Raw genomic sequence first — 24,848 nt, forward strand, 5'->3', positions numbered from 1 at the left:
ATAAAGTTGGATTTGCGACTTGCGCTTTACATTGTTAGCCAGCTAACTTCAGTGGTAAGTGGTAGCCAATATTGGGAGTCCATAGAGTCCATGTCATTCATTGCAAGTGTGAACGTACAAGTGAGAACATCGTGAAAGGGTCACGGCAGGACACTACGGCAGTAAAGGAAGGTATATGTAGAAGGAAGTGATTGTGCTAAAGCTTAAATAAAATCAAAACAAGGAACCCAAGTGTAAACCAATATTCATTCGATTGTAAAAAATTAAATAACCACAAAACGCAAAAAGTAAATATTTCAATAAAATTGCAATTGGATATTAAAAAAAATAAAAATAGCAAAATATAATTTCAAATTAAAAACAAAACTTGCAATTAGAACATAGTACGTCCGGTTGATTATTGATTATTCTTCGCCTTTATTGTTATCTGTGCATTTTAGGGCATTTAACTTGCCATGGAGGAATTTAAGTCGATAACCCCAACCACGTCTGTGGTGAAAATTTCGGCATGTTTGGAAAAAATATTTCGTAAAATAGTTGAAAGTCGCGAGAAAAAAATTGCCGAGCATAATATAAAAGAAATTGAATTTTTGAAATCACAATGCAAAGCGGAAAATGTACAACTTGGCTTGATGAGCTGTCAGACGTTTGTACGTTTGGTGGAAGACGGTGTCTTGGAGGCCAATAATGTTTTGCCCATGCTGTTATCAATGTTGCCTAATTCCAGGTGAGTACTTATGGTCTTTTATTATGGTTTAAGGAAATTATTGACTAAAATGTAATTGTTGGTGTTCTCTCGGAAATATAGGACGAAATTTGTATGAGATTCCAAATTTGAATTAGATAAATATAGAAAAAAATTGTTATAGAAATAAAAATATAATTATTTAAAATTATAACTATTTAAGGGAACACCCCCCCCCCCCCCCCACCCCCTTTTTCGTTTTTTTATTTTTAAGATTTTAAATGGGCTGGTAAATGAATACCAATGCTTGTTAAGGTTTGTAACTTTGTACATACATATATATTTGAGAAAAATAATTTACAAAAAATTTTTGTTATTGTTTTGTTGTTGTTTTTTGTAATTAAAGAAAAGTGCTTATTTTTGATGGTGGGCATGATAACTCCCCATTGGAACATCGGAATCCGAAAATTTCAACGGTGTTAGAAAGAGACATGTCTGGCTCTCGTATGAACTAGGATTATTGACTTCGCTCTAAAATTAACAAAATGGCGGACCTTAAACAAAAATATTTTTCGAAAATCGCCGATTTTTTTTACCAAAAACCAAGTTAAAAAATAAGGAAGATCTTCACCGATTGGCTTTATCCTAGTTCATACGATAGCTATACACTCACAGAGAAACGTGTAAAAATTTGGAATCGATTGGGTTATTCGTTTTTGAGTTATCGTGCCCGCCATTCGCAAAAGAGAAAAACGCGTTTAAAGTTTGAGAAGCCCTTTAGCCCTCACTTGATGGTGATACAATAAATCGGCTATATTTTCAAGAGTTCTTGAGATTTTCACTTGAAATTTTGTAGAGACTTTCTTGAATTAGTGTAGATTCGAATTAAATAAAAAAAAATTTTGACCCCGAAAATGGGGGGGGGGGGGTCCCCTTAAATCAAATTTAATCTATAGTATTTCCATTCAAATCAATTCAATTTATTTCATAAACAAGAACCTAGCCCAAAGGGCCATGAGCGATTCCAAAAACTTATTTTCATAAGTTTTGAATGAAAGGAGTTTTTATGAATATCATTGTAAAGCTATTTCCGGGTATAAGAATTGAAGAATTTTGTAAATGATATTTACAGGACCAATTAGTGTGCCTTTTTCAAAATTTTAATTTATTATCATTTTTTATTTCTAGACAAAAAAGTGGAATTTTAAGTACTATTTCTAGTACAAATAAGCGTGGATTTTAAAAATAGATCAATGGCCAATAAGCGTAGACCAATAATGAATGTTTCAAAAAAACTACAAGCGTGGATTTGTAAAAAATACTTGAAATGGCATAGAATTTTATAAAATAGTTCATGTGCCAATAAGCGTAAATATTTCAAGGACCTGCGTAGTATTTATTATTCCGTTTGTAACACCTCGAAATATTCGTCGGATACTTGAAGCCGCATTTCCAACCGAAAATAATATAATTTTGCACGAGTTCATTCTTAGTAAAGAAAATACTTCTTGCCACAAAATATTCATTCATAGTTTAATGTTACTCTATATATACATAGTTCCGCTTAATCTTTGCAATTTTAAAGTACATAGATTCGATTTTCACTCTTGGCGTCTAGACAATTTACAATGACATACTCTTCATAAAAATGGCGCGACATCACATAGTGGGGGTTATAAAAAGTTCGGTGGGCCGAACTTAAAAACGTTTTTACTTGTTGCAAGGTCTAAATATACGTCAGTTTTTACATATAGTTATAAATCATCTACGATAGATAAAATATGCCTTTTTACAAAATCAATATGTTTGTAAAAATCTACCGTCCCGATGGCATTCATAGCATAATCCTAAAGTATTGTTCAGATACATTGACTATCCCTTTAACGCTGTTGTTTAATTATTCCCTGAAATTTAGTCGTTTCCTACCTTCTGGAAGAAATAATTTCCTTATACAAGTCTGTGAAAGGTCGTTTACATTGAACCGGATTTGGTTAACCCAGTGGGTTTAAATTTTCAATTCCTTTGAATATATGCCAAATTAATTCTCATAAAGTAGGTTAACCCGGTAAAAAATTCTAATGTAAATTCCGTATTAGCTTAACTAATGTCTCGAATTATTCGAATTCGAAAAATTTATTACTGATGTAATTTCTCATAAAATTCAGCCAATCTTAAGTCCATATCAACATGGTTTTCGTAGTGGCCTCTCAACCACAATTTTCTTCAACCGTTATAAAAGGTTTTATTCAGCATAATCAAACCGATACAATAAAGCTTTTGACAAGGTTAACCATGAACTTTTAATACAAAAATTTAATAAAATTGGCTTCAGTATAAATTTAGTTAAATGAATGTCATCTTATTTGCGAAATAGATCAGGAATATTTTTGCTCGATTATAACCTCTCCAAATCCATTGACGTTACTTCGGGTGTTCTCCAAGAAATTCATTTACGCATTGTTTAGCATTTTTTCAAGGGCTAGTCATTGCAAATTTTTTAAAGAATGTAATTTTTAAGGACTAATATTTGAGAATTTTTTAATGAGTATTATATGAACACATTACTTATAGAACGTTTACATTGTACCACATTTATTAAATCCAGTAGATATAAATTGTCAATTCCTTTACACATATGTCAAATAAATCCTCATAGATGATTCTAATGTAATATTATTAATACTCGTTTAAAAAAATAGGTGCAACGTTGACGCTACAATTTCCGATGTAGGTATTGCTCGTCCAATATCATTTAAATCATTCACTATAGACACTATATTTTATAGACCAACATAATTCCGTATATATAATATTATTCGTACTATTTAGAATATAAAATACTTCACATTTTCTACGGAGTTTTTCCATTTATTCAGATGCAATTTTTTAGTTTTTTTTACAATTTTACCTTTTGTGATCCTGTAGTCCATTTTCCAATCGCAATGAAATATGGTATTTCCTATAATCTATGGGTAGATAAGGCTTCCATACAAAAACTACTAAATATAGATTCATGCTTTAGCCAGCCCATTTAGCTGCTTTATTTTAGGCATTCGTGAGTGACTTAGTACAATTTAAAAGTTGCAACAATTTGTTTAGTATGCTAATATTAAAATTGTCTACTCCAAAAAATTGTCTATACGCATACATATTTCAGCATGAACGCTTAAGCATACAGCAAGTTATTGAGATATGTATATTTTTTCGTTATATACGTTGGATTTGAAATATATTGCAAATCTAATTTCAATTGGTGTACTTAACGACCTACTTATGTGTATGAGTGCCCCTAAATGTAGCGACGTATGTCCTGTAAACCTAAGCCAATTGAAGCTTTTGAACACACGCTCAACTCACCATTCATGCACACATTCACACCTATACATAAACAATTAACATGAGAAAAGCCAACGACCATTGTTGGTCAAGGTATGCCAAGTAGTTAGAAACGGAAACTCTAGCCATAAAACATGACCCAAGTAGGAAGAGTTTCGTGTTGTTTTCGTAGACATGAAAAATTGGGTAAAACAAAAACAAGTAAAAAAGAATAAAAGAAAAATATAAGAGAACAATGTCAAAAGCAACACAAAACGAACAAATTATAAAGGAACTTCCAAAGAGGTTTGTAAACATTAGAAATGGAACTGTTAATCTTCTAGTGCTAGTTGTATGTAAGTTCAAACAACAACAACAGCTATAGTCATATAAGCTAAAGCAACCAAAGAAATCAAGGGTGGCAGAAAGGCGTAAAAAGAAAATTTGAAATAATTTATGCTGATGTTTATCCTTGACATCAACATTTTCTTTCTTTGGATTTAAATTTCATGTTATTAAACAAACACCTGTGCATTGCATTTTGATAATTGTGTAAATTTTTAATAATGCCTTATTATTTGTAGTATTATTAATATTACGGATAGAATTTATTCTTTTGAATGTAGCATTTAAATACAAACAACATTTTTTTTAATTTTTCCAATAACTTTTATTATAGTACGTTTATAGTATTGTAGTACAATCCGGTTATTTCGGATCCTTTTAAATTTTGCACATACATACATTGTTATTATCTCTAGGATGTTTGACATTGAAAATTAATAGGTTCATGTTTTGATATAGTCCTATATAACGGTACACCCAAATATTCGGTATTTTGGGTTTTTTTGGCAAGTTTTTCAACCGAATTGTCTGTTATTTGATATCTTGGGATATGATTGGATAATTATCAAAATCGAACCCTTTTTTTAGGATAGCCCCCATATAACAATAACTCCGAAATTTCGGTATTTTGAGGAGTATGGGTATGTTTTTCAAACGAATTGGCTGAAGTATTGGTTTGAAACATTTGTCCTCTACGAGAACCTACCATTAATCACAAGGATGAAAAACAAAGGCTATGAGTTTAAACCTTTGTGGCCCGAATTTTATTCCGTGACCATAGAACGATTTTATTATGTGCACTGATTTAATGCAACTGCCCTAAATAGAATTTAAACAAAATTTGACGGCGCTACATCCTTGCATTCGGAAGATACAGTACATTCTTTCTTGAAAATTAAAGTTCAATAGCAAGAAGAAAAAATGCAAATTAGACGGAAAAATCATTTTAAATTTTTCTATATATTCTTCTTCACAAGAATCAAAAATAATTCTAATGGCAGAATTCGTACAATTCGAATGCGAAGCGATTTAAAAATTTTAGACTGTACACACAAATTAGTACTGTACCCATTTTTGTCCTCTTCTCTATATTGACTAGCTCATAACTTTACCAAAAATTTGGAATTTTTTAGAGTTTTCTTTTGATATCTGTCGTCCCTAATAAGGTCCTGACATATGTATTCTAAAAAATATATATTTACTAGCTGTGTATTAAATATAGGCTCTAAAACATTTTGTTGTCTGTGGGCAGACATTGCCATGTGTAGACATTATTATAAAATTAAAGTTCCACTCAACGTATCCGTTAAAAATCTTAACAGACATAAATCTCGAGCTAATTCACATTCATTAAAAACAATGAATTATATAAGATATCCATTGGAAGTGAAAATTATACTGTACCACATTAACATCATATGGTATACCACATTATCTGCACTTTTTTTAAAATCACTTTTAATTTAATTTATTTCATTTTTGGTAACCAAGCTAATATAGCCGTTTACGTTACAAAAGCCACTTAAGGGAACCCCCCCCCCCCCCCATTCTCGATTTGAATTTTTTAAGATTTTCAATGGGCTGGTAAATCAATACCAATGCTTGTTAAGGTTTGTAACTTTGCACATATATAATTGAAGATTTAAAAAAGAAGAAAAATAATTTAAAAAAAATTTTTGTTATTGTTTTGTTGTTGTTTTTTGTAATTAAAAAAAGTCCTTATTTTTGATGGCGGGCATGATAACTCCTCACTGGAACATCGGAATCCGAAAATTCCAACGGTGTTAGAAAGAGTACATGTCTGGCTCTCGTATGAACTAGGATTATTGACTTCGCTCTAAAATTAACAAAATGGTGGACCTTTGAAAAAATATTTTTGGAAAATCGCCGATTTTTAACCAAAAACCAAATTAAAAAATAAGGAAGATCTTCACCGATTGGCTTTATCCTAGTTCATACGAGAGCTATACACTCCCAGAGAAACGTTGCAAAATTTGGAGCCGATTGGATTATTAGTTTTTGAGTTATCGTGCCCGCCATTCGCAAAAAAATGTTTAGAGAAAAACGCGTTTAAAGTTTGAGAAACCCTTCAGCCGTCACTTGATGCTGACATAATAAATCGGCTATATCTTCAAGAGTTCTTGAGATTTTCACTTGAAATTTTGTAGAGACATTCTTTAATTAGTGTAGATTCGAATTATATCAACAAAAATTTTGACCCCGAGAATGGGGGGGGGTCCCCTTAACCTAAACTACACTAGCACTTACATTTAATCTTAAAAAATAGAATAACAAAATTTAAACAAATAAAAAATTTAAACATAAAAAAATAAGAATTTTTAAGTTAAAAAAAATATATATATACATATAATAATGATATTAAAATAACTTTAATGCATTCTCAGCTATGAGAAAAACAAACCGGATACAAAATATTAGACATTTAAATATCATGAGTTAGTGTATATATATATATAAATTTTCTTCTTGAAGGAACACAAAGACGTATTAAACAATTTAAGAGATGGTGGCAAACTATTAAAAATCCTCGCTACTCTTACAAAAAATGACCTCTCCAAAATCGATGTTAGTCTGGGAATAACAATTTGACAATTCCTAGCAGATCTTCCAAAAGAAAATAAATTGACAACCGTTAGCGGAACCTGCAATTTATAAATCTTATAAAAACATAAGAGACTTCGAATATGAACAAATATACTAAAACTACAACCTAGAAAATTCTCAACATAAAACGAAACATGCAGACGCCAGTTCAATGAATACACGTATCGCATAACTCGATTGAACAATAAACGCAATTTACGCAAAACAAAACCACAACAACCACTAAAGATTTCTATACCATACAAAAATATTGGCATTACAAGCGCATGTACCACCCGAGTTTCAATAACACGTGGGAGGACAATATCCAAGCTGTATAACTTTCTAAGTACAAAGTTAACTTTGGATGCAATTGAATTCGCATGCGACTCCAAAGATAAACTTTTATCAATCATTACACCCAAACAATTCAACCTACTTACAACATCTATAATATTATTATGGAAAAAAAATACATCGCTTTAGTTTTGGTTGAATTAACACTTAAGCCATTAACAAACATCCAATCTACTAACATACTAACGGTAAAGTTTATAGTATTCTGCATAACATCTAAGAACACTAAATCGCCCATAAACAAAAGCTGAACATCATTAGCAAATGCAAAAGCTAAGCAATTACTACCACCAATACAACTAAACAGATCATTAATATACATTATGAATAACAAGGGACCAAGGACCGAACCTTGTGGCACCCCACTACTCACAGACAAAACACTAGACCTACAACCTCTACTACTAACATATTGCTTCCTACCACACAAATATGAACACATAAGCCTACAGGCAGAAGACGTGAATTTAAATTTTTGGACAAGTTTCTCAATCAATGTTGCGTGATTAATTCTATCGAAGGCTTTTTCAAGATCAAGTGACAGAAGAACACAGCAACCACCAGCATTGACATTTTTCCGTATATTATCCGTCAGGCCAATAAGCAAAGACGTAAGACGCAACGAATTCCATATTGACTGTCGTGCAAAAATGAATGTTCATCCAAATATTCGACCATCTGTCTCTTCATCGCGTATTTTTATTCTACGAACCCCATTCTTCGCCTTAATGCGCAATTTGCAAAATTTTTTCCAATTTTCATCACTTCTGTCAATTAAAAATGTCTTATAGGCAAGATCCCTTAAAGACAAACTATAACATATTTCACGGGACTTGTACAAATCATTATCACTTAACACTAGAACGCCGAAGGCGGTCATTTTGACCGCTTTCCAATTTCAAGTACAAAAGCAACTGTGCATTTAATGACTTTTTTTTAAAATTTTGTGAAGTTTTTATAATAAACGTAATTCTATGAGGTACAAAAAGTCACCATATTTTAAAAAAAAGTGTCATTAAATGCACAGTTGCTTTTGTACTTGAAATTGGAAAGCGGTCAAAATGACTGCCTTCGGCGTTCTAGTGTTAACTTAACGGCCTGCCTCCTAACAGGAAAAGATGAATGAATAACGCGAAGATTCTCATTCAAGATTGTGACCTGTGCGTCCACATCGGACGTTGCGAAAATATCATCAAAACAACAAAGACTAACAGTTTCAAGTAATGCATCAGAGTCCAATGCACCATAATCAACGAATTCAAAAAATGTTTTCTCCCGACGACACCGAATTGCAAGATACATAAAAATAAACGCATGATCAGATACAACTGGACAAGCAAATTGACTACTAAATTTTAACAAATTCGGACACGATATCAAAAAATAATCTAATAACGATTTAGAATTATGAGCCACATCATAATGTGTAGGAATACAATTATGCACAATGCTCAAATTCAATCTACTACAAAAATTTCTAACTACTAAACTTTTAGAAACATCAAACATATTATTATTGAAATCTACCATAACGCACAACAATATCACCAATTTCTTACTCCAAAACACAAATATTTCCATGGGGAAGATATGCAACAAAAAATATATTCTGCAACACCATACGAATTTCCTCTTAACAATAACAGATTCAGAAATATATAACGCAACACCACCCGCCCTTACATCCGGGCGATCAGATCTGCGACACACATAACCAGGAATTTGGACTGCATTTGTGCTCACCAAAAACATCTAAATTATTTCCTTCAAGAATGCTTCTAATCTCATGAATCTTAAATGAACTATTTTGCGACCTGAAACTTCTGGCATTAATATGACCTATATTAAAATTGTGTTTGAAATTAGATAGCTGAGATGACAAAAAAGAATTATCACTAAAAACACACCCTAAAGCAGAGGAAAACATTTTGATTACAATAACAAAAATTACCAGGAAATTCTAAAATTAATTAAATAATTATACTACTCCAAACAATTCAGCTTACATTTGGCTACTAACATCTGGTTGGCTCTGCGGCGAATCCAGAACTACATCTGCATCATAACGCAACATACCCATGCAACGATTAATATCGCATTCCTCCTCCGTCCCATCAGGGAGTACCAACAAGACCTTTGGAACATCTTCGCTTTTTAGCTTGAATTTGCGTATTTTCTTGGATCTCCATAGCTTTCTACATATGTACATCAATTTTGACGCCGACCTGTTATGATGGTCATTTAAGAATATTCTACTTCCAATAGGAACATTCATAACGTCGGCAAGACACAATGGCCCACGACGTCTCTGATAATTGGCCATAATGCAGTCTCTAACATACACCGAAATAAACTTCACAAGAACAGATTTGCCCTTTGAAATGTAACAGCAATGGTTAATGTCAATAGGATGTAGTTCAATACCACAACATTCTGCTATCTTCGAAATAGGTTCTCTCAGGTTTTTTATACCATCTGGCAACCCACTAATAATTATATTAGACCTATTGAGGCGCCTCCTTAAAATATCGTTTTCAATTTCCGCTGCTTGCAGTGCCATTTCAATTCTCTTCACATCGACATTGCAAACTTGAACTACATCTTTCATCTGTTGAACGTTACTATCCACATCTGCACGCATTGTTTAAACAATATCTTTAATCTTAAACAAACACTTTCGAATTGCTTCTCCAAATGGAATTTTATTTTTTTTTTAATATATCTTAAATTGTTATAATAATATTATTTTCAAATTGATACATGGAAATACAACACATGTAGCATGTTAAGTGTAAAATTGCAATTTAATCGGATAAAAAATAAAAATGTGGCAATCTAAAAACAAAGGGATATAGCACATTACACTCACTTAATATATATATATATATATATAGTGCTAATTCTAACCACTTTCAAACTACCATGTTGGGTGGTAGTGAGACCTAATGGAAACAACCTTGCTATGTCTAAGATACAATACATAGTGTATATCAAAACCCACTATTGCCTTCCAGAAGTAAACTAATTCCATGCATGGGTCACTGTTATCTTACTCAAGTGTTATATATCTGCAATACCCCACGTATGTCCGAAACAACGTATACTTTACTCTGTCTATGCCAAATCCACAATACATCGTTTATACACTATTGCCATTTGGAAGTCATTTAAATTCATGTATGGGTCATGGAATGCTCGTAACCAACTTACTTATCCTTACCAAAAAGTAGGTCTTACCAAATTCTGTTTTTAACAGTATATTCCTTCTTTTCAATTAACCACCCTAACTTAATTTGTTTTCTTCGTGTCCTTCATGGCCGTTAATAAACTGTTAAATTGCAAACCCAAGCAAATCACTATACGACTTCATCAAGATGTTTTACTACTAGGCGTATGCCGTAACGTTTTGTAAATTGCTAGTAATTTATCAAATATTTATGGCGTATAATAAAAATTATTGTTTTTTTATTTGAGTTGTTGATGGAAAGCCCCAACCACCATTCGAAAGTGGTGGCGGGTGTATTCGGCAGTGGCTATGGGCAACGTTGTAATATACCAATAATATTGCGATTCATAATTTATGGTCATTTGTGGCATGTAAAATAATTTACCACTGTCAAGGGTTTTGTCGCACATTCCACTTGAACTGTGTTTAGTTTTTGGTTTCTTTTTATGCGTTTTAAACTACTTTCTTAACAGACTTTGTGGTTGGTAGACGTTTGAATTATATTCTTCATTTCACTTTAATATTTCATTTGTATTTTATATTAAAAAAAGTGGGTTCCTTGCTTAGCATTGAACTTGAATTGTTTTTTCTTTTCATTCAGAATTTGAAGGACATCTTACTAAATCAAAAGGAATATGAAGAAAAAAACGTCACTTACAATTGAGTCCTTGAGTATAAACTTTAATGGAATTCATATGGCAATTTGCAACTTAGCTGGACGTCTAATATGCAGACTATAGAAAAAAAAAACAAACGCAAGAAGAAAAAATCAAAAACTAATTGCATAATAATAAGTGTTTTTTTCAGTAGCCCAGCTATATGACTGGTAGCCACCACTGGGCTATAATAAAAAATAAACGCATATTAAGCGTTGATGTAGATGTACTCTAAGTCGGAACTACTTATTCAAGAGGAAAAGGAAATCGCCTTGGCTGTAAAGTGGCTTTTATCATGATTGTTCTCTTCCATTGCATATGCAATTGTGTTTTAGTTTTTTTTTTGCAGGCAGTTGCAGCGTTTTGTTGTTCTGTTCTTAGCTGTTTACAAGAGGTGTAATGAAAAATTACCATTTGTAATCATAATCCGTTATAAACATGTAACACTTTCAAGGAACATTAATAATACAGTAGGTCATAATGTTTGTTATTAAGTCTTACCAATAGGTAGATAGTTGAAATCTAATTGTTGGAATATTACAAATAACTAAAAAACAAGTAAAAAAGTGTCAGTCGACCTTTGGTTTGCGGGGGTCTTTGGAATTACACACAGGATTTATTATTTGTTTGTATAAACATTTATAATTATTGACAAGTTTGACCATTTGTGAGGGAGGTACCGGAAGGATTGGACCAATTTGTGGGGGAGGTACCAGAAGGAGTAGACCGATATTTCCATTGGAAGAAATTCGAGGTTTATCGTGCGCACCAGTCGGTCATACAGACGGAAGGACGGACATTTGTAAATCGACTTCAAATTGTCTGAAACGGAAAACCAATATTTCGATGAGGCAAATTTTAGCCATATCAAAGTGTATGTATATACGCTACTTAGAGCGGGACGACTTACGTCAAAAAATACGAAGATGGAGACCGTAATTTTCTACCAATTCTCCACAGATGGTCAACGATTTTGTAAAAAATATACCTTAATATATAAAAGAGCTGTTTTAGAAATTCCTACTTATGTGTATGAAAAAATAATAAAAGGTACTAAATTTGGTACGAGGAATTAGGACTACTATTGGAGTATAGGATTGATGTAGCTTTACAAAATCTTACTTACGAAAAGTACTAAATGGTACATGTGGAATCATTTAGTACATGTTGGATTTAGGTGAACAGATAAAGCTGGAACCTTGAAATTGGGAATTAAAATGAATGTTGGATTGAGGTATTTTAGGAAATTCGTACTTATGGTTACGGAAAGTACTAAATGGTACTAAATTTAAAACAATTTGGATTTTGGGTGAACGGATGGGGCTGGAATCCTGAAATTTGAAATAAAATTACTGTTGGAGTGCAGGATTGACATATGGAGATAGTTTTGAAAATTCGTAATTATGTGTACTAAATGGTACTAGATTTGGCACAATATAAATACGATTGAACGCATACAGATGGAAAACTTAAATTTGGAATTAAAATTACATAATGAAGATAGTATTTGAATTTTGTACTTGTAAAGACAAAAAGTACTAAATGGTACGATTTGTTTTGTGTGAGCGGCCATTGCGGGAATCCTAAAATTTGAATTTAAAATTATTGTTGAAGTGTAGGATTGAGGCATGGAGGTCGTTTTGAAAATTTATGTGTATTAAATGTGGTACTAAATTTGGTACAACGGATAAGGACGGGAAACTTATGTTTGGAACGGGTAGAACTGGAATCCTGAAAGTTGCAGCTAATATTAATGCCGGAGTGTAGGATTGAGATAGTTTTGGAATATGGGTACGAAAAGTACAGAATGGTACCAAATCTGGTACAATTTGGGTTTTAGTGAACAGATAGAGCTGGTGATCAGATAGATCTATTTGAAAGCCGGATTGAGGAAGTTTTAGAAATTCGTATTTATGAGTATTAAAAGTACTGGATTTGGTACAATTTGAACTTTGGTGGATTTATCATTACTGTTAAAGTGTAGTATTGATGTAGTTTTAGAAATTCATAGCACTAACTGGTACTAAATTTAGTGAAATTAGAAGTACGACTAATATATAGAGGTAGTATTGAAAATCTGTGCTTATGTGTTCAAAAAGTTCTGAATGGAATTAAATGTGGAACATGTAGGTATTTGGTAAAGTATATACATTATTTTTTGGTTAATTGCACATCAAAATTTCGTTCAATTAACCGAGGAACCAATTACCCGAACCCGCTTAATTGAATAGTTTGTTCAATTACAGTAATCACGTATAATTTGAACTACTAATGATTTAAAAAAATCCAATGTCAAATACAAATTACGCTTTCTCGAAGTTTTTCCCAAGCAATAAACATATGTTTTGAATTAGTAGAGTCTTTTTCACAAATTATGTCAAATATGTATATAAAAAAATGACAGATTATTTTTCAATTATTATTATGCAATTAACCGGTGAAAAGTAAAAGGAAATTTATTTTTGATGACATGAATTTTGAACCAATTAAGCGGGAAAATCAATTAACAGGGTTTAATTATCCCAGAAAATTTACGAGTATTTTCCTATGAAATATTTTTTGCTCCATCATGTGGTTCAATTAAGCATGGAAACCAATTAACCGAAAAATACTGTATATTTGGAATTCTAATCACTTTTGAATCTTTATTATGAAAATAAGATTTAGACTTGGCAAATTAGTGCTTATGTGTATGAAAAGTACTAAATTTTAATAAACTTCATATTACAACGTTACCTAAAATCCAACGAAGCGTACAAAAATATTCAACATCCCCACAATGGCAAAAAGTTTTGTACGGCCGTACTACCCAAATACGTCGAGTCCATTTCTCTTAGCGAACTAAACAAAATCGCGAAATAAAATTAAGAAATTATGAAATGTGTTTAAATATTTCATATTCTTATTGAAAAAAATTATATTTCTTTATGTTTTGTTTTTAAATACCAAAAAAGAAAAAAACAAAACTACGTTCTGTCATAGTTGAATTTTTTCAACTTTGAAAATTCGTACGTCGACGTATTTCGGTAACATTCGTATAAATACATGTGTTCTACTTTTGTGGCGAAAAACGTCGAACGAGCTAGTTGAATTTTAGGTAAGGCTGTTAGATGTAAGAATAGAGGTGAATTTCGGAATTATAGTACAATAAATTATGCGGTATTCAAGATTTTGCTAGTTTCATATAAACCGAATGGAAAATCCAGTTTGCTCGAAACTTGGGACATCTTGCTATTTGTACTAAATATATATATTTAGTGGAAATATAGGCTATATACGTCTATTTGCTTTGTTATCTCCCCCTCAAAATCCCCTTATTTTGGAAAAATATTAAATCAGTTAACAACTAGTCAACAACTCAATTCTGTTACAAAACTTTAAAATACAGAATATCGGAAAATACCGTTATATATTAAGGCTATACCTAAAACTAGAACCATAGCATAATTTGTTTGAACTTTAAGCACCGCAAAAAAACTTATTTAAAGAGGAGTAACGAACGAAATGGCAAAATTATTATATCCACCATGCTATTATGGTGGAATGCCAAAAAAAAAAAAAAAAAAAGAAAATAATTTGGATTACCCACAACCATGTCAGGGCATCCATTTATTTCTCACCTTTCCTTTGTTTTGTATTTATTTGATTTTAATTTATTACTTTTCTTACATTTCTTTTTAATTATCTTGCATGTTAAAGAGTAAATTTTGAAATTTAATTTAAACATGAAATGAACATTTGACTAAGAGATTTATGTGTATGGTAAGAGATCTTCGCATGTGAAAGTAAATCTAGGCTATATTTGGTTTGATTATAAATTCGTGACTAGAAGTTTGTTGAACAATACTTCCGACAATTCATTTGGGTTATTTTTTGTTGGTTTGTTTTTCATTTTTTGTAATTTCCATTAAAACAAAAGAAATTTCTTTGTGTTTAGCTTGGAGAAATGACCAAACAAAATTTGATTATTTCTCAAAGGAAGTTGTCGCATTTTCTGTTGAGTGAAGGTTAGCAGAAACCACACACTCCAAAACTAACCTAACTATTTGATGAGGTTTGTAATTAATGTCGAGTATTATTTTCTTATTGTTATTACCTTTAGTCCCATTCAATATACCACCATTACAGAGGGTATTGTCAGTCTCCTACTGCTGAATTTGAAACGTAAGGCTGCCACGCTAAAGGATAAGGAAAAATTCCAATCACAATTTGGCCTAAAAACGCAGCAACATCCCATGATTACTTTACTGCAAAATCCAGGAGTTAACATGAATGACGTAGCGAATAAAATTAATGGCATTTGTAATCATCATGACAAACAGTAAGTGGCTATTTTTGTTGACAGTTAAAATCAAAAATAAAATTAATGCTAATTTTTATATTTGCGACATAGGATCAAAGAATATAGCATAGAATATTTGCGTCCAGTCTATTTATATATTTTGTGCAATCCACAAACATTATCCGATTCCAAAACGATATGGACCGGTCTTCTGGCATTGAGTAAACATCATGTGGAGGCAAAGACCTTAATGCAAGAAGTCTTGTCGTGGAGTAAAATAACAACATCCCAAAATTGCCTGTTCACATCTACCTTGCTCATCGAAGCCATTGAACATTTCTTAAGCCAAAAAGATTTCAAACAATCCATTGAGTTATCGGTATTTCAAATGTTGGTTGTAAATCATTTGGTCAAGTTCGGTATAGATCCGCGACCCAGTTTACATTGTACTCTGAGAGTTTTGCACTCGACACGCGAACATTCACAGAGCCATTATAATGTTATGTTGGTCCTGCTCTCGGAAAGTTTACATTTGCTATCACCCATCTATTTGCCCGACCTGCTGCGTATCATCTCCTTTATTGTGGTTCAGGAAAACTGTGGGCATCAATACATTCTGAACATGTGTCTAGATGGTATCATCCAGTGGATGTCTCAGACTGCATTCATACCTGCAGATGGTCTGGCCATAGCACATCAAATTGTACGTAAAATATTGGATGTCATAAAGGGTAAAGCCACCACCACACCTGTACAAACTAAAAACTTTGAGACGGCAACCATCCGATATTTCCACCCAGATATAGCAATGGCATTTGATTTGGCCAAACTGGTGGAATCATATGATGAATCAGAAGATAAAGATGTTTATACATTTGTCGATACGCTTAATGTTAAGGCGAACACGACATTTTGTCAGCGTTTACATTTATTTTTGCGTGCCTTATTTCTGTCGCGCGAACCATCCGTGGATTGTTGGTTTAAAATCTACGAAGTTATTTTGGAAATAATAAAAGTTAATGGCGATATTGCATATGATTTCCTTATGACTTATATTTTCAAATTGGCCGGTGAACATAATCCTGAATTGCAAATGGAACTTTTAAGAGGTTTGCCAAATTTTGCCATATCGAAGGTAAGTTGTGGTATGATTTTTTTTTGAAATTGTTTGCATTTTTTAATATTTATAATTTATATTTTATTTAGGACAATATACCCATGATATTGAATACCATACGCAATTTGTGTAGCTATAATCCAACCTTTAGCATGGACTTGTATTTGAAACTTTGGCGTGTGGAATCACGAACCTATCCGTTTTTGGTGAAGTTGCTGTCCTTGCCTTCCAAAGATGTCAAATGTAATAAATGGGAATTCGATGTGGCAAAAACATATACCATTCGTGAAATATGCTATGAAAAGTAAGTAAATTAAAGTGTCAAGATATTTAACGAAAAATAAGACATTTTGGAAGGGGTTTCAACTATGTCTATTAATATTTCCACGAAGGCATGCAAGTCAGGAAAAACAAAATAAATATATTAGAGATCCCCTGTTATAATGGTACATTGTCGCGATCAGAACAGATATTAAATTTGATTACAAACTTAATAAACACTGACACTTGATCGTATTTTGAAGTTGCCTGCCAAAAGTAGGTCCTCTGACACCTGCCGCAGAACCGGGATCGCTAACACAGAGAATAGGTTAACGTGTTTAATAAAGAGAGCTGTATGCCGCTAGCGTTGTTTGCAATTGCAAGTGTTGCTTCTATGGCGTTTTTCTTCATCTTGTAACCAGAAATATCTGTCGGTTACAGTTACTGTGTTTTAACTTGTCCTTTTCGTCCCTTTTTCACTATAAATGTTATATCGGTTACATGGCTTCCAATGAGAACTCCAATTTCACAAAATCACAAAATAATTTCAAGTTTATGATTTCGGATGCATTTGGACTCCTGACTCATTTGTATAATAGTCCGCTCCGCGTTCAGGACACTTAGCTTCCAAAGAAAATTCGAATACCTTTTCCTTCAACTGTCATTGAAATGGAGAAGTCCATGCTTATTGGGAAATTTTACTACTTTTGACAGGTAGTCGTAGGAAAATTTATGTGGGAGCAATTTGAGAGGAGTATACATAATATCATAAAGGGTTGGTATGAATCTACCACCTCAGAATAGAAAAGTTTTTCATTTATTTCTAAAAAGCACAGAGGTGAACGTAATCCACTTTTTGGTGAGTCTCTGAGTTAGACTATCAGCGTTTAAACTGTATGTTGTTTTTTCTTAAATGTCGGTGGACTAATAAGCTGTACATTAAAGTTCCCCTTGCAAACACCAAATGTCTCCATTCTTAATGAAGATTTTCTCCCATTGTTGTTAATACACATAAGAATAAAAAATAATATTTAAACTCTTTGTTTCGCAGACCCACACAACACGGTTCCGATTTGGTATCCCACCTCTCAGATATTCTCAACACCTGTACAGATGATGCTGGCGATTTACCAACCTCCCTAGCCCTAGATGCTATTGTAGCATTGTGTGACAGTAATACCGTTAATATAACCTCAACATGGCGTGTATTGAGTAGTAAATTCCGACATGAAAAACGACCCAGGGCTCTGAAGTCGTTATACAAATTCTTTGCTCATGTTCCATTACTACAAACTCCCACATTGGAATTTGAACAACTGGTTGATGAAGCTCTCGATCAATTATGGTTAACCATAAGTCGTTCTGATAGTGATCCGGAGATGATACGTGAAGCTTTGGAAGCCCTTAAACACTATGAAATCGGTACACTATTGACCCTTAAACATATACCACCACAATTCAGGCATGATTTACATGTTGCACGAGAATATAAAGGACCGAATGGTCGAGAAGTAGTGGATCTCGAGCAGGAAATGATACCCGGAGAAGTATGGGTACAATTGTTGCAAAAGATACGCCCCGAATGTGGAGCAGCGGCTGCTGATTTAATTGCTCATTATATTTATGGTGAAATAAATGAATTCCGTGGTGGACTTTATCGTCTGCCAGATGGCAAGCCCGAACCTCGTAAACTACAGGGCTTATATCCACAAAGTCCTTTGCGTGCAATTGTCAGTTATTTGGTTAATCAATCGCGTTATGGAGATCATGTTGCTGAACCCATCGCCGTCACCAATGCTCTGAGAGCTATATCGAAAAAGTTCCCTAAGCCCATACCACCGGTAGATTGGAGTTTCCTCCATTCCTTTTTCCATTTGTCGTTTGACACCAGAAAATATTGTATCCTTATAGCGAAAAATCAGCTATTACATTCCGGCACCGCTAAACGTTTATTGGAGAATTTCCTCATGGAATTCGAACCAAATTGTTTCGAAGAAGATTTGTTGCTGTTGTTCTCTTTATTGCCGGAAATCTCCAATGGTGTTAGTTTGACCATATTGAAAAATTTTGCAGAAAAAGTTGCCGTGTACTGTTTTAAAGAATCCCAGCTGGCTGGTTTTAATGAAGGATGCCTCTTTGAGAAATTTATGGATAGTGTGAAATATATTTTCATGGGCAAATGTGAGATACCAGAAGTGTTGGATATATTCACGTTGATTGTTGAACGTTATATGGATTCCATGGATATCGATTCGAAACTATTTCAACGTTATACTGAAGCTGTGGCAGTCTTACCTAACAATGCCATTGATGGTCTCACTTTGCCTTCCAACTGGTGGGAAACACCCATTGGGAAATTGAAAAAGGCAACAGTGATACGTTCGTATTTGGTATTGTATAATGGAAATCTGAATAATCCTCTGAAATGGCTTAATCCCATCATTGATGCCTATGCCACACGCAAAGAAGATCAATTGTTTTTCTTTAGACACTTAACCTCAGTGCTGTATGCCTTCAACAGCGATGAACAGTCCTGTAATTGGATAATGGAAATGTTTATACAAATTCAAGCTCTCTTGGCGGAATCATCGAATAAAGAGAAATTGGAAAAGGTTTTGTATTTATTAGATATTTTCATACTGTCCGTGGATGTGTTATCCGGTTGTGCTGTGCTATTGGGTAATTTAGATGTTGTAGCTACACAGCGCAACGAAAGATTCCAAATATTTCCAGAGAGTATGCAATTCTTGTGTGATCACATCTTTTGGAAAGATCAAGAAGCGAAGGTATGACAATTTTTGTTTTATAATTTTGTAACATATTTTTTTAATATATTTCCCATTTTGCAGATTTATGAGTTCCTTTATAATCTCTACAAGAACCCAGTTATACCCGAGATTTATACTTCCATTTTCAAAGACGCCATTATATGTTCCCGCAACAAGCCTTACTTTGATGCCAAGGGTATTTGGACAAAATATGTTGGCATGCGAAAATGAGTTTTGGATGTGCGAAGTCGGTGTTGTACTGCTCAGTCAATATTATTATATACTCTAATGATATATAAATACGAATTCATCTTACACAAGTGCACATTTAATGAAACTGCCATTTTTTGTACGCTTATATGTTAATTTTTGTAATTATAACAGTTGACAGTAAATAAAACCGTTAAGTTATTTATACAACAATTATAATTGTGAAGTACAGTGAACTCTCGATAATGTACACATCTAATACAGTGAACTAATTAATGTCGGGTTAGTTCATATTTTAGAATTTGTTCACATTTTCGATATAACCAGCTTATTTGCCGCTAATTCCCTGATTGTTATCAATACTTTAATGTCAGTTTGATGGTTCACATTATGGAGAGTTCATTGTATTTCGTTAAAATATGAAGTGCATGGTTTGCGGGGTTTTCCTATTCCATATTTGAATGTAATCTAACACATTAATAAAGTAAAAGTGTTTTTTCTGCATTTCTTTTATTGGAATGTTGAAGTAGTTTCAGGGTAACTAATTACATTTATGGATATTTTAGTTAATTTGCATAAAACTGTAGAACATATGTTTTCAAGTAACAGATGAGAGAAGATCCACAATACAATGTGTATACACAATTTTACTGTCTTATTCAAAAAGTCAGTTACAAGAGCCTTATCGGTTACCAAATTAATTTTTTTTTTGGAAAGTTTGGGCAATCTAGTTCACTTAGCGGATCGACCTTTCTCATTCCTTTTTTTAAAAGGAACTAGTTCCTTTGCTCCATATAGCTCCATTGATAAAGGAGCAAAAAGTGTCAGTCGGCGTTACAGTTTGGATCAAATCGGAAATTCCATTTATATTGCCATAAGTAATGGAGCGTTGATTCAGTTTTCGGACTGGATCTTACTTAGCTGACTTGAGACAGAACATTTGTTCTATAAGCCTAGTTTAAAAAGGATTTCCAGGCGAGTCGGTCTTATGCGCAGCTCTTTAAATTTGAAAAACCATGTTCCAAAATGTTGTCTTTCGTTTGATCTTTCCATAGAATTCGTGGCCTTCCTTTCTCCGTGAACCATCAGTTGGCTCGCTTTTATATGCCTTTTGATCTCGGGCGTTCTCATCCATTCTCACATGACCTAGCCAATGTAGTCGCTGCAGCTCGATACGTCTGACTATGTCGATGTCCGAGAATAGATGGTACAAGTTATGGTTTATTCGACAGCGATATTCACCGTCGACGAAGATCGGCCCATAGATCTTCCGGATAATGTTTCTCTTAAACACTCCAACAGCTGCCTCACGTGCTTGCGCAAGTACCCATGCTTCAGGTCCATACAACAGCACGGGTAGTATCAGCGACTTGTAGAGGGGGAGTTTGGTCTGGCGAGAGGTGGACTTTGAGTTGCTTACTCAGGCCATAGTAGCATCTGTTGGGCAACACTATTCTTCTCCGGATTTCAATGCTGATGTTATTAATTTTGCAGGAATGCCGAAAGCAGACATGGCTTTAAACACCTATGAAAGGATAAGGCTGTCGAAGGTGAAATGTCGACAGGTGAAATAGTCGAGTAGGTGAAATGTGTCGATGTGGTTTTGTGGACTTGTCGCAGAGTGAAAATTTGGTCAACGGTTCGGCTGGTAAACGAGTTAACTTTGTATTTAGCCCTCTTACACTCTGATAGCAAATAGTAAGAAAATTATTTAGTCAAATATTTCGTTATTTAATTATGAAGCCGTTTCTGGTTTCCGAGGCAATCGAGCCAAATTTTCTGTCCTTTCTAGAAGTTCTTTTACGAATGCTCTAGCAGGACAAACATCTCTCGAGATCACTTTGTACATAAATACATCTTCATGCATTAATATTTTAAATGAAGACCTACACTCTGAATATATTGATCGAAGCTTATAGCATCATAAAAAGTAACTTCCCTCAATTTTTCATTTAATATAATAATTTATATCATCAGCCGTAGTAACAGGTGCAAACCACTTATTTTATCACAAAATATTAGATCAACAAACACAACAGGGTTGTCAAATTTGTATGATTTCCGGAGGGTAGCCAAATTGTTATAATTTCATTGGTATAATTTTCCTCCTTCCTTTTCTCCCGATAATTCTCTCTCGCATTGCGTGTTTCTACTGTTTGTAGGGTTGCCGTATACGACGCGTTTTTCATTTCAGTAGCATTACGACAGTCCTGATCGTACCATGGGTTTCTTGATGGTGGTCTTTTGTACCCAATTGTTACTTTTGTTTCATTTTGTATGGAGTGGGCAATTTTTTGCCACTGTTCATCTATATTATAATCTGGACAAGGAGTGCTTTCGATTAGCAAGTAAGTTGAACGGAGTAGGCTTCTGCTACATGTTGCTACATTAAGACGAGTGCGAACCTTGGCTGCTACAAGGTAGTTGTCCGAATCGATATTCGCTCCTCGGATCGATCGAACGACTAAAACACTGGATGAATGCCTTCCGTCTATCCCAACAGGATCGATTTGATTTTTCGTTGCTTGATCAGAAGAAATCCAGGTGGCCTTGTGTATATCGAGTTGCTTGAATCTGGTGCTGCTAACTACCATGTTTTTTCGCTTCTGATAAAATTTCGTAGCAGAATTTTAATGTCATGGCCATGGAGGCGATCATATGCTGTTTCTAGACGCTAGTAAAATATATCTTTGTTCTGGTCATCTTTGTCTTCCTTCGGATCATGGGCGTAAATATACGGATTAAAGCAACTCGTTCTTCTACTGGTGTGAATCTGGAGACGAGGTCTTTTATCTCCTGTTAAACATAAATCTGCAGCCAAAGTTATGTTCCGTTAAATGGCGCTTTGGCGGATGTACTGTATTATATACAGTGCGCGCATTCCAAGTGCAGATTCGCAGATCGTGGTCCTTTATACGTTTCATTGCTTTTTCATAGTGGGAGGGATTTTGCGAGTGGACTAACCAGTTGGTGTATTTGTGCGGGTCAAAAATATTATGATGTTGAAAGATTGGATGAAATTTAGATATTCCGTTCGCTTTAGTACTAGAATGTGGGCCGACATTTTACAGTCCTGATTAAAATATTAGATTGTGAAGAGTTTGGTTCAAATCGGTATGATTACTATATTTGGCCTGTTCACCTACTGCAAGAATCTACTAGTTTTTATACCCTCCATACTAACTTTGTCATTCCGTTTGTAACTCATCGAAATACTCATATTCTTGATCAGGGTGAAATTCTAAAACGACCTAGCCATGTTCACCCGTTCGTCCGTCTGTTGTAATCACGCTATCTTCTGAAGCAATTGAGATAGGGTGCTGAAATTTTGCAAAGGGTTGTCTTTTGTCTGCGGCAAGTCAAGTTCGAAGATGGGATATATCGGTCTACAGTCAGGTATAGCTCCCATATAAGGGTACCCCCCAATTTTCAGTATTTTGGGGTTCTTGAGCACGTTTTTCAACCGAATTCGCTGAAATTTGCTACATTGGGTTTTTATTGGGAACCAAATTTCTCCACAAAAATTATAAATATAGGTCCACTTTATCTGTTAGCCCCCATATAGCGGAACCCCTAATGTTCAGTATTTTAGGGGTTTTGATCATATTTTTCCACCGAATTGGCTGTAATATAGTATTTTGAGTTTTTAATAGGTACAAAAACTCTCCACAAAAAAATTTGAATATTGGTCCATTTTTTCGGATAGCCCCCATATACGGGTACCCCCAATTTTCGGTATTTAGGGTTCTTGAGCGCGTTTTTCAACCGAATTTGCTGTAATTTGGTATTTTGTAGTCGTATATGGTAACAAATCTCCTTCCCAAAAATTATTAATATTCGCAACCTTTTTGGGGTAGTCCCCATATAAACCTCTTTTTTATATTAAAATAGTTATCTGATTTTTTCCGCGTTTTAGGATTATCCCCATGTAGTCGCATTCCACCATAGTAGTGTATATATACTGTACTCGAAATATGGAATTCTAAGACGATTTAGCCATCTGTTTTAATCATTCTACCTTCGGGGGATATCGACGTAAAAACTAGAACGGTCATGTTCGAGAATGAATTATAATATATCGGCCCCCAGGTCGGACTATCCCCCATATTGTTATACCTACCCATATTCCGTATTTTTAATACCCTGTAGGTCTTTCATCAACTAGTTTACAAAATGTTTAGTTATAAAGAAATTATTAATCAACTGATTATAAATTAGCTAGAAAGTCATCTAAGACTCAACCACATTGAAACCAAAAATATGTTCATGTCATCAAAAACACAACACACGCAAAACAAGAAACCGTTAGAATTGCATTCCACACAACAACACCGAATGCAAAGATGAAGAAAAATCATTTTATTTGAAAGTTCGGAGAGTGAAGACGTGTAAATCGTAATTAATTGTAATTGTGCTCTTTAAGTGTGAAATTAAAAATAAATTGGTAAGTGTTTTAATAATATAATTGAAATTGAAAAAGCAAAGAGAAGAATCTGTAAATATAGATACATATTTTTTTAATTTGTAGCGCATATACAGAATATTTGTAAAATTTCTAACAAAGTCATCCAATAAAAACATGGAGTCCCCGCCAAAATCAGTGAAACGCCTCAGCATGAATTTAAGTAAGTAATTTATTATACAAATTTAAAACGACTATTCAAATTCGAATTTTAATTTCACTATATTTCAGATGTTCATCAACCTACCTAAAAGATTTCCAAAATGTTTTTGAGTGCCTTATGGACGTCCTGCGATCACTTCCAGTGGATCCAGAGAAAGAGCTCCAAAAGTCAGTCATTTATATTAATTTTCTGTGATGAATTATGTGACATATTTTATGTATTTCCACCTATGTATATATTTTTCCAATAAAAATATAATTTTATAATAAAATATATTGAATTCTGAACTGAAATTGTATATTGACTAACGTTATTTCATAGATTCAAACATTGCAGTATTGGTATAATTACAAATTAGCCAAGTTATGTTAGTAAATAGTTATATTAACATATACCA

The 24,848-nt window shown here is 33.6% G+C and overlaps 1 protein-coding gene across 1 annotated transcript; it reads left to right on the plus strand.

Annotated features, from left to right (window-relative positions):
* Positions 1 to 439: 439 nt before the first annotated feature.
* Positions 440 to 19,859, plus strand: LOC133322038 (focadhesin). Its single transcript, XM_061531105.1, has 6 exons — positions 440 to 727; positions 15,291 to 15,509; positions 15,582 to 16,605; positions 16,677 to 16,891; positions 17,900 to 19,634; positions 19,698 to 19,859. The coding sequence occupies exons 1-6, from the start codon at positions 456 to 458 to the stop codon at positions 19,845 to 19,847; spliced, it is 3,615 nt and encodes a 1,204-aa protein (XP_061387089.1). The 5' UTR covers positions 440 to 455; the 3' UTR covers positions 19,848 to 19,859.
* The last annotated feature ends 4,989 nt before the right edge of the window (positions 19,860 to 24,848 follow it).

The sequence above is a fragment of the Musca vetustissima genome, unplaced genomic scaffold, assembly GCF_032173495.1.
Source record: "Musca vetustissima isolate MV318-11 ecotype Yass unplaced genomic scaffold, APGP_CSIRO_Mvet_v1 utg33717, whole genome shotgun sequence".
NCBI classification, from domain to species: domain Eukaryota; kingdom Metazoa; phylum Arthropoda; class Insecta; order Diptera; family Muscidae; genus Musca; species Musca vetustissima.

Excerpts from the sequence above, each read along its gene's own strand:
- LOC133322038 (XM_061531105.1), top strand. The coding sequence starts at position 456 with ATGGAGGAATTTAAGTCGATAACCCCAACCACGTCTGTGGTGAAAATT. Across the intron at positions 728-15,290 it reads TCAATGTTGCCTAATTCCAG|TCCCATTCAATATACCACCA; the intron begins GTGAGTACTTAT and ends TATTACCTTTAG. Across the intron at positions 16,606-16,676 it reads CAAATTTTGCCATATCGAAG|GACAATATACCCATGATATT; the intron begins GTAAGTTGTGGT and ends TATTTTATTTAG.